At 49.9% G+C, this 10,880-nt stretch overlaps 1 protein-coding gene across 1 annotated transcript; it reads right to left on the bottom strand.

Moving 5' to 3' along the window:
• Nucleotides 1–4,855: 4,855 nt before the first annotated feature.
• LOC116904263 (spermatogenesis-associated protein 31A3-like) lies at nucleotides 4,856–10,285 on the bottom strand. The gene is made up of 4 exons (XM_032907213.1): nucleotides 10,141–10,285; nucleotides 8,927–8,990; nucleotides 8,469–8,764; nucleotides 4,856–8,004 (listed from the first exon to the last, which is right to left on the bottom strand). The coding sequence occupies exons 1-4, from the start codon at nucleotides 10,283–10,285 to the stop codon at nucleotides 4,856–4,858; spliced, it is 3,654 nt and encodes a 1,217-aa protein (XP_032763104.1).
• Nucleotides 10,286–10,880: the final 595 nt, after the last annotated feature.

Below are 10,880 nucleotides of genomic sequence, written 5' to 3'. Positions count from 1 at the left end.
GGGTGAGAGCAGTTGCTGGCGAGGATGTGGAGAAAGAGGAACACTCCTCCATTGTTGGTGGGATTGCAGACTGGTACAACCATTCTGGAAATCATTCTGGAGGTTCCTCAGAAAATTGGACATTGAACTGCCTGAGGATCCAGCTATACCTCTCTTGGGCATATACCCAAAAGATGCCCCAACATATAAAAAAGACACGTGCTCCACTATATTCATCGCAGCCTTATTTATAATAGCCAGAAGCTGGAAAGAACCCAGATGCCCTTCAACAGAGGAATGGATACAGAAAATGTGGTACATCTACAAAATGGAATATTACTCAGCTATCAAAAACAACGAGTTTAAGAAATTATTTTAGGCAAATGGTTGGAACTGGGAGAATCCCTGTTGAAGGAATGAGAAAGGAAAAGGGCTTGAAGGGGCTTGAGACCCCATATAAACAACAATGCCAACCAACCAGAGCTTCCAGGGGCTTAGCCACTACCCTAAGACTATACATGGACTGACCCTGGGCTCCAACCTCATAGGTAGCAATGAATAGCCTAGTAAGAGCATCAGTGGAAGGGGAAGCCCTTGGTCCTTCCAAGACAGAACCCCCAGTGAACGGGATTGTTGGGGGGAGGGCGGTAATGGGGGGAGGATAGGAAAGGGAACACCCATAAAAAAGGGGAGTTGAAGGGGTTAGGGGGATGTTGGCCCAGAAACCGGGGAAGGGAATAACAATCGAAATGTAAATAAGAAACACCCAAGTTAATAAAGATGAAAAAAAAAGATTTAATATAAACTTTAGACCTGTATTAATATACAAAATACCAATGTAACAAAGTACAATTTTGCATCAAAGTTTAAAGTTCTCTACCAATGTAAGATTATGGCTACAAAATATTTTTTGGTTTAAGTGTAGGTTTAATAATCTACCCCAATTATCTAATTTCTTAAAATATTTCTGTGTCCTCATTTTTCCTTCTCCACCCCCTTCCCTTTAGGAAAGAAGGAAGTACGTAGGAGAGGAAAGGGAAGATAGAATTGCCTGAGGCCAGGCTCCCTGTTTCATGTTCTCCACTCTCAATCATCCCCTAAAATGACAGCATATCTATAACTCATAAAATGACCAGAACCATTTACCCCCAGCTTAAGGGCCTGAGATGATGGTCTTCTGATAATTGCAAAAAATTCCTTTTTAGGGTCCAAGAACATTAAAAATTGGTTGATCTTATGAAAGTTAACTGTAGCTGGATTTGTTGTCCAATCTCTGTGTGTTGAGAAAGTTTAGGGTTTAATTAAAGTCCTGACTTGACCAGTCTAAAAGATCTACTAAGGATATCTGGGATGAGCAGTCCTTCCTGAAACCGTTGTAGACGCAATTCTCTGGAAACAGCATCAGTTTGGGGCAGGATCAGTCAGGGAGCTGGAACCGCAGGTCTCAGTATCTCAGCATCTCTGAAGGTAAATCCTGTCAAGGTTGCCCTCCTGGTCTTCTATGCTTTATTCTATAAACCTTACAAGCAACACATAGAGCCAGGTGGGAGATTCACTGGAAGATGCAGAGAGCACCTGTGCTTTGGCCAAGTCCCTTCTGCTGTGTGAACAAGTCCTGTGAGAAGGCCTGTTCTGCTGGTCTCCTGGAAAGACAAAGGCTGGGGGCCTAGCATGGCGAGCTGTGAGGTCACAGTGCATCTCTCCAAAGGTCATTCGATTCTTCTGCTTTGAACTCAAGGCTTTCAAGCAACCACTGCATGGGGCCTTCGTGGCTGTTCTTTCTTTCTTTTTCTCTCTTGTAAGCCAAGGAGGAAGAGCCTCAGCAGGGGCGAGATATTTAGGGTTGCTGTTGGATGGTAAAATGTTTACCTTTCTAAGTCTAAGGCACTTTGCTGTGGTAGCTGACCCTTTCTTCTCAGTTCTTCTTGATTTTACCTTCTGTCCTTGCACCTATAGTAAATTGTTTGTTCCCTTTTGTGACCTTTGGCTCATTGTTTCACAGCCTCTCGGAACGGGCTCTGAGCTGTAGGTGCGTGCTCCTTACCTCAGCAGCAATTACCTCAGGATACTTGAACACTGACTGGCGGAGCTCACGTTGCAGATTCAATTGTCCGAGAAGACTAAATAGCAGTCGTATTGCAAAAGCGCTTAATACTTACTAATATTAGAATTTTAGGAATTCTTAATCATCAAGAATGAAGACCTCATCTATCAGCATGTCTGTCTACACAGCATCACTACAAGGCAGTACATCTCTGTATTTCTGCAGAAATCTGCTCAAAAGCGTGGCTAACACTGAGTGGATGTTATATCTATTTAACCATAGCAGGAAAAGCATATTAATAGCAGGAATCTTTCCTAAAATATAATCTTCTTGGCCTTGCCTAGAGAAGCAAGTCCATCATTAACTTCATAAGAACCATCTCAGGAAGATCACCTGGTAGCTGTTAACTTCTCCTTGATGGCTCCTGGCAAAACACCATCCTCCTGGTGCCTAATTTGTGACATGCAAAGGCACTGGGCTCCTGGTGCCTCTCTAGCCCCATCCACGCAGCCTACACAAAGGTCAGATTAGAGCAAAGGAAAAGACGTGGTGAAGTGGCCCTGACTTGGGGCCTTGTAGGGTTGGCTTCTCAGCCCCTCTAAATCCTTGACTTCCTGTTTATTTCCAGAATTACAGGATTATTAACACAACAGTGTTGTAAGTGGAGATGAGGGGACTTCAAGTGGCACTGTCCCCTCCCTGTGGAGGTGTGTGTCTTCCAGAAGCAGATGCACATGCTTCCTCTTGTCTAACACTGTAGTTATAACCTGAGAGAAAATGTGTACGAAGAAGTAATGCCTACCTTGGAAAACAGAGTTGTGGATTTCTGGGTGTATTTCCCACTGTAGATTGTGTCAGAGCCCGTGTAGTGCTCTCTTTGTGGGTGAATCAGTGAACATTACTGTGGAGGTCTCTGTGAGGTTCTCCAGCCCCACATTATGGTCCATTATGGTTGACAGGGATAAGCTTGGCAGAATGTATTCTGCTGGTTGTGTGGTCTCTTAACACCACTGTGTCTAGCACTTGTACCCTCAGGTATTGCTTGTAACCCCAATCAAGAACCTTGCAGGCAGGCATACGAAGGCTCATAGTCAAGAGCACAGATTCTGGGACTTGGGCAAGTGGCAAAAGTAGACTGGTTTATTAGAGGAACTGGGCAAACCCTTATAATCACGTCCCAGCGTTTCATTGGCTCTCGGGCAGCTGGATATAACACTGTGTTTTCTCAGTGGATCGCTCCATCATCTGATCCAGCATCATCAGCCTCTACCTGTGCTGGCAGATTCTGGGTTGGTTCAGGGAGGAAGTATCAGAGGCACATATGCCAGCATTGCAACTGGGCCTGCTTGGGTAAGTTCCTCCTCCACTCAAGAACCCTGGGACCCACTCTGAGAATTTGCTGTACCCAAATGTGACTCCTGAGCTCCTGAGGTACCATATGGTGCCTTCCTCAGGGCCCTGGCTTCACTGTGGCCTCTGAGACACGCTGAGGCTGCTGCCAGTGATACACTGCTGGCTCAGAAGTGGACTGTCCGTCCCATATCCACCCATAGGAGCTGCTGGGTCTCACCCAAGGACCTCGGGAGCATGTGTTGGCACTGGGCCCGCGGCTGAGTCCTGTACGTTGTGTGGCACCACAGGGAACAGGGTTTTCTATCAGGGAATAAACGCTTCCGTGGGAGCTGTCCCCTGGTTGCTCTCTTCAGGGAACAGTGCAGGGCTCAGTGTAGATTGGCTATTCTCCTATTCAGTTACCCCCATGTGTTTACAAAGACTGAGGTAAGGAAACCTGGGCAAGTAGCTGAGGGGGTCCTAACAGGGCCACTTCGTTGCCTGCCCAGAGTTCCAGAGAGCACCTGTGCTTTGGCAAAGTCCCTTCTGCTGTGTGAACAAGTCGTGTGAGCAGGCCTCTTCTGCTGGTCTCCTGGAAAGACAAAGGCTGGGGGCCTAGCATGGCGAGCTGTGAGGTCACAGTGCATCCCCAGCACCCTTCTCAGGTGTCCTTTCCTTGGGACTAATGCTGGCACAGTGTGTGTGTGTGTGTGTGTGTGTGTGTGTGTGTGTGTGTGTGTGTGTGTGTGTGTTTGTGTGTGTGTGTTTGTCCGGAGTCCTCCGGGCTGTGAGTGACACTGAGAATATCTAGCCCTGGCTTTTCCCCCTTCAAAGTGTCTAGAATTCAGGAAGCAAGAACATGCAGATGATCAGATGTGCTGTTAGACAATCTTCTGGGACTGCTTTCTGGGTTGGCATCCAGACACTGAAAAGATAAAGGGCTCCTCCAGCTTGCGGTGCAGCACCAGGGGACGGGTCCCTGAGAGTCCATAGTCTGTACTGGAAGTACAGGGGCTGAACCTACATGCATGGAACCTTTCAGGTCATCCTGCTGCTGCATGACCCCCTGCCTCGGTCGCGAACATTTTATTTTCTACCTCCCTCCATAGGCTCAATTAATGCCTGAAGTCATTCAAATGTCACTGAACCGACCCTGTGGAGGGCTGTCTTCTCCAGAAGAAGATGGAGATGTTCCCTATGGTCAAGCCCTGCAGACACAACCTCCAGAGTGAACATGTATATGAGGAAGTAATGCCTACCTTGGGAAACAGTCAATTAGCACTCAGACACCATGGTTTTCTTTTCTTTCTTTTTTTTGTTTTTGTTTTTGATTTTGAAAATAGTAGTATTTCATGGGGGAAATTTCCTATCCCGATAGGTGTAAAAAAGCTTTTGCTTTTCTAGACAGCTCACTTCTGCACAGGCAGTGCCAGGGAGAGTAGACCGGGGTGCCTGGGAAACATGGTGGCTGTAACCTGTGCTGACAGGCGTGAGCTCTGCTCACAGAGTCTCTGAGCAGCTGGGCCTGGCAGGTGTAGTCCATCCATTTGTCTGGGGAAGGTTGGCTGTGTACCTTGGGAGTGTTTCCTTGTGTTTCGTGTCTTTCTGCAGTGGCAGTCCTGTGGAGGCAGACATGCCTACCCATAGGAGCCTGGGGTGGTTCTTTGTGCAAACTTTTCTTTGAGGCTGTCCTGGCATGGCCAACCCCCACTTTCTCCTGGAGAATAGGCCTGACCGAATCGTGAAGTCTTGAGCCTCAGCTACCTGTGGGGGCAGAAACACCCTGCTCATGACTGAGCCTTGACTTAGGGAAGTGGCTGATGAGGCCTTGTGTTTTTGCAGGGAGTTCTCCTGCACTTTACTTTTACTTGACATAATGTGTGTCATAAAACTTTTTATCCTGTCCCCAAATGTCTTGTCTGGAAGAGGGGAGGAATTGCTTTCATGAGTATCTGACCAGCAGGCTTGGGCAGGTCTGGTCTGTGAAAGGTGTCTATCTTGCCTGGGGCCCCTAAAGCCCTCTTTGTATTCAGTTAGATCATAGATATGGCTAGTCCATAGTTCTTCAGATTTAATATTCTTGGGCACATTCCCTCCTCTTGAAAAGTAAGGGTCCATGTCCCTGGAGGATGTTTTGCTGGTAGTGGACCTAGTCCTGAAGCCTGACTGTGAGGCCTGAGAGGCTAGGAGATCTGCCTCCAGCAGGACCTCTGGGCCACAGTCTTGAAAGATCATGCCAGTGCTACAGTCCTGCAGGAAGACAGCAGTAACAGAATCTTCTGGCTCCTGGGAAATGGCTCTGGAAGGGGACTGTTTTTCATTGACTTTCAGGGATTCTGTACCTTTCAGATGTTCTTTACTCTGAGTGGGTGACATTTCCCTGGCTTCTGCATTGAGTGCCCCGTCACAGGACCCCTCCTCCTCCAGCTCCCTTTTATCTCTGCTAGTTGTTGGCGAGGCGTCCACAATGGTCCCCTGAACTGACAGCCCATGGGAGAGGTCTAAATCTGCACCCTTACTCTCCTGTGAGGCATGGTCACTCTTGAGTAGGTTTGACCCTGGCACTGGGTTGTCATTCCGAGGTCCTAGAACTGTGTCGCTGTGCCGATCTCTGATTACAAGGCGGCATGTCCTATACAAGGAAGCCACACCATTCTTCTGGACATTTAAAGGGGCCTTAGGGGGGCATAATTTGTCACTAGGACGAGTTCCATTTGGAAATTCAAGGATGAGGGCAGAGGGAGGGGTTTGAGTCTGGAAAACTGTTTTTCTTTTCAGATCTCCTTCTGAACCTTTCTGGAAAGGGTCTCCCAGGACAGCAGCAATTTTTGTAATGGAGTCATCCCTAGATTTCAAAGAAGTCTGAGAGGGACTTGGGGGTTGTGGAAGTGACAAAGCTACAGCCTTGTTCACATTGAAGAGTTGTAGGACCCTGAGGACTCTAAGGGGCAAGATCCATCTGTGCCTCACCAGGTGTCTTGAAAGATGAGTTTCCAGCACCTGCTGCACGTCAGGATCTAGCAAGGGAAGCCCAGTAGAAGTATCCTTGAAGGTGGACCCATCATTCAATGACTTCTGCTTCTCCGTTTCGATATTTGTTTCTGGTTTTTCAATTTCTGAGTTGTCCATATGGGTCTCTGACTTTTCAGGAGGGACCACCATGTGGTCCCCCGGAATTCCAGGACAAGTGCCCACAGGCACCATACTGTCATTGTCATGGCTGTGCTCACTGAAGTGGTTCCTCTGTGTGTCTTGTAGCTGCTGCTCTCCTGGTCCTCCTGGCTGGGGACCTGCTGAGTCACTTCTTGGCTGTCTCACAGAGTTGTCCACCTCTGTCACAGAGACCGGCTCTAGAACTGTACCCAGGGATCCCTCTGTTATCCCATGAGTATCTCTCAGAGGTCTTCCCGGACTGTTTGTCAGATCACAACATGGGTCCTTCCCTGTCTGGAGTATCTCTGGACCTTTTGCTGAGACCCTCTGTGCATGGGGGCTGCTTTTTCCTGCCAGTGCTGAGGAACATGAAGTCCCTCGATTGTCTTCTACATGACCTATCCCTGGGAGTTTGTCCTCAGACTTCATGAGATAAGTAGATAGCTGGATCTTTTGGTCCTCATGTTTCCAGAACCTGGTTTTTAAGTGTTGCTCCAGGTGCTCTTTGAGCTGGGGGTCAGTGAAATCCTTCAGGAGGTGGAGAACAGAGTCTTGTCCCTGGGAAGCTAAACTGGTGGAAATGAGTTGATGAGTGACTTCCTGTGACATTTTCACTACACTAGGTAAATCGCTCCTACTTTCTTGGTTCTTCTTCAAAAGGTGCTGATCTAGGTGTTGAACAGCAACTGGGAAAATAAGTTGGGGTCTTGAATCTATGGGACAAGAAGCCCTGGAATCCTTAGTTGGAGGTGGATCGGGTTGTAGGCTTGGGAGGGTGGTTGGGTCAGGGGCCAGGGTTTTGACTCCAGACCCTGGTGGAGAACGGGGGCACGGCACGTTTGTAGTCAAAGGATTGGAAGGGACCAAGTGTTGAAGCAAGGGCTTTGGAGAGAAGAGCAGTGGAGCTGCATTCCTCTCAGCTTGTCTTAAGTTGTAAGGGGAGAGTTCATTGAAAAAGATGGCAGGGGAGTGGAGTGGTGAGCCCACCATGCTGACAGTAGCCATAAGGGACTCACTGTGAAGAAAGGGGAGGCCCCAGTAAAGCTGCCTGCAGTCCTTCTGAGACTTGTTCCATAAGACCCTGGGGGAAAAGAGCTGATGGAGACCTGACAGCTGCTCTGACTTGCAGGTGATGGCCTGCTCGCTGCTCCAGGACTGCAGCATATCACCCACACAGCTCAAGGCGTGGTCAAAGCTCTCTCTTCCTTGCTCTTTCCACAGCTTCAGTTCCACCCTCTTGCTAATCTGCAGCTCCAGTATCTTCTGCACATCAGGCTTGATGAACGGGGGTTCTCCAGCCTCTAGCTGCCTGTATCCAGGGTCTGTCCACAATGAGGCCTCTTGGAAGCTGAAATGGAGATCCTCTTGCAGGGCCTCATCCTGTGACCACTTAGAATGACACCAGGTCCTGGCAGCCGCCTTGTACCAGGACGAGCTTGAAGGAGACATTTTTGAGTGCTCAAGGCCTGGGGGGTTCGCCATGGGACAGGGCAAGGCTGGAGGAGATGTGCTTTGTGAGGTCACTAGTTGTGTTTTCCACTCACATCGAGAGGAGGAGGAGGAGGAGGAGGAGGAGGAGGAGGAGGAGGAGGAGGAGGAGGAGGAGGAGGAGGAGGAGGAGGAGGAGGAGGAGGAGGAGGAGGAGGAGGAGGAGGAGGAGGAAGGAGGAGGAGGAGGAGGAGGAGGGAGGGGAGGAGGAGGAGGGAGGAGGAGGAGGAGGAGGAGGAGGAGGAGGAGGAAGGGAAGAGGAGGAGGGGAGGAGGAGGAGGAGTAGGAGGAGGAGGAAGAGGAGGAGAAGGAGGAGGAGTCATGCTTTGGTCTGTCTTGGATGGAGAGCAGAACACTGGATCTTGAGGACAGGATGGGGAGGTTGGTCCACATGGTCGTGGTAAAGGATGCATTTTTGGCATTGTCGTCACTGGTGGGGTAGAATCACATGTAAGTGTTTGTGATTCCTTACAAGTAAGGGAATTTAGCAGGACAGGTGACAAGGTTGAATCTTTGTGCAGCAAGTGTCCCTTGACCAGAGGGAAGGAGTCCGCTAGAGGCAAGGCGTCCATAGACTGCTCTGTGGAATGCCTAGGTGGCTGGTGGTCTTCGGCAGCTTCTGGTCTGGATCCTTGAGGTGAGGCATCTCTTCTTAAGAGCTGGCAAAAGCTGATGGTGTCAGTAAGCAGGCTGCAGGAGACAGGACACAAGGTTGCAGCTTGGAGCATTCGGCACCAGGAGGTGGACAAGCTGAGCAGGAAAGGCCACCTGCAGCCACAGCCCCACACTCGAATTAAACAGTAGCGCTGTGCACACACCCCACCTTCCCAGAGGGCCCCTGGTGCCATGGTCAGCCCTCGCCCTTTGTCCCGAGTGATCTCCTCACAGGCAGTGGGAGTGAGGAGCCAGGAAGCACTGGAGACTTCTCACCTCTGCAGGAGCGAAAGCAGGCCCCTGTCATCCTTCCCTCTCTTCCTGCTGTAGCCTCTGTAAGCTAGAAATACAGATGGGGTGACTGTGGGTAAAGGAGGGAACTGAGAGCCTATGGGAGCCTGAATGCAATGTCCCTTCTGTGGAAATGATCAATTGAACAGGAGCTCAAGCTTCCCTGAACAAGGCCACAGGCCCCAAAGCACTAAGGGCTGGGCACATGTGGGATAGGACCTGACCATAGACCGGAGGCTTCCATTTCCACCGAGCTCCATGGACTTCATGATGTCCCTGTGCAGGGGAGGGAGGTCCAGTGTAGTGGAAGAGGAAAGTGTCTTAGAGAAGTGAAATAACCCATTTGCCTGCAAACGCATGCAGCATGTTTCTGGTCCTACCCACACCACCCTCCTGACCGCAGCCAACCATGGTCGTCCCTGGCTTTATTCTGAGCACAGCACCTCGGCAATGTCTTCACTTCTGATTCCTTCCATGCAGCCACAGCCACATGGGCTGCAACTCATTTGGTGTCATCCCTTGGGGACAGGGTAGATGAAGTCACCTGTCCAGGGGAAGGAAGGAGCCTACCTTTCAAGGTCCTGATTTTCTTCCTGGCCTTGTTATGGTCCCTCTTCACCACCTAATAGTCAGAGATAACAGACACCACCTGCGGCCCCATTCACACCCCTGTGATGGGGGGTAAGTCTGTATTCTTTTCCCTTGAAAATCCCAAGTGTGGACGGTCTCTGTGAGAGCCACCATGGATGTCATTGGTCAGTGTTCGTTCACCTCAGTAAGCAGAAGCTCATCTCCGAACTGCCTTGTCATTTCCTGAGGCCAGATGTGACTCTAGTCCTGATCCTGTGTCCTGGAGTGCATCACCCCCTTCACATGAGCTCAGCTGACCAAGACAATGTTGTGTGAGCATTAATGTGAGGAGGGGGACACAGGAACCAGTGTTCAGAACGTTTTTTAGTGGAGCCTATCCATCCCAGGTCCACAGTTTTGTGACCACTGAGACACAGTGCTTCTTTCTGCTCTCGGAGGTCTGAGAGCAGATATCACGCAGCCCTCTCTCCCCCTGTCCTACCTGGGAGTTCTCAGGCGGATGTGGTTCCCGTCTGCTGAGATGCCCAGTCAGCCACCTCCCTATTCAATTTGGAAAGTTTTGCCATAACAGAGAAGGCTCTGTTGGTTTGGATGGAAGGCAGTCTTACCCTTTTCGTGGTGGTGGTGGCGCCCTCTGCAGCTGAGGGTGAGGTGAGTGGGAAGAAGTGTATCAACAGGTGGAAGAGGCCCAGTCCACAGGCGAAGGCTAGGATCATGTCCATTGCCCACGTCGTGAAGCTGAGGCTTATCCATTCGGTTGGAGGAAACGGAAGTGAGGGTACTTCCATGGCACAGTCGTGCCCTACAAGTGCCTGGCACTCCGTGAAGGTAGTGCGTGGCCTTGTTCCTGGATGCCTGAGCGAATGTTTTAATTTGTCATTCCTTCAGGCTGCATCAGGGAGAGAAGGTTCTCAGACTGAATCACACTGTTGCCCTCAGGCAACTGAACTCTGATGGTTCTCTCTGGGAGTTAGCAGCTGCTCCCAGGCCTACATCACAGAGCTCCTGCTTCCCTGTCACAAAGGGCCCTCCACTGAGAGCAGGGGAGGGGCAATGGGAAGAGGGGACCACACAATCTCCCTATTCTCCATCTTTCTTCCTTGTCCTCCATCTGTCAGCCTCCACAGGTCTTCTGTCCTCCACAGCTTTTCATAGCTCTCTTTCCACCTGCATACCCTGTCAAAGACAGTCTTGCCACTTTCTTTTCTCCTATCCACAGAGAGAGGCCTGCTCACCTTCTGTCCCCACCCCCTCATTCCAAGGGAAGGGCTTGTCCACATTTTGTGGGCTTTTGAAACCACAAAAACAGCCCCAGTGACACACCTCCTAATCCTTCCCAAACAGTTCC

Source organism: Rattus rattus, chromosome 6 (assembly GCF_011064425.1).
Source record: "Rattus rattus isolate New Zealand chromosome 6, Rrattus_CSIRO_v1, whole genome shotgun sequence".
NCBI classification, from domain to species: Eukaryota; Metazoa; Chordata; class Mammalia; order Rodentia; family Muridae; genus Rattus; species Rattus rattus.
This window is presented reverse-complemented; position numbering and strand designations above follow the sequence as displayed.

Coding starts and splice junctions, on each gene's coding strand:
- LOC116904263 (XM_032907213.1), bottom strand. CDS start 10,285: ATGGATAAGCCTCAGCTTCACGACGTGGGCAATGGACATGATCCTAGC. Junction 8,991..10,140: donor CCACCACCACCACGAAAAGG/GTAAGACTGCCT, acceptor CTGTATTTCTAG/CTTACAGAGGCTACAGCAGG. Junction 8,765..8,926: donor CTGCTTTCGCTCCTGCAGAG/GTGAGAAGTCTC, acceptor CTGTGGCTGCAG/GTGGCCTTTCCTGCTCAGCT.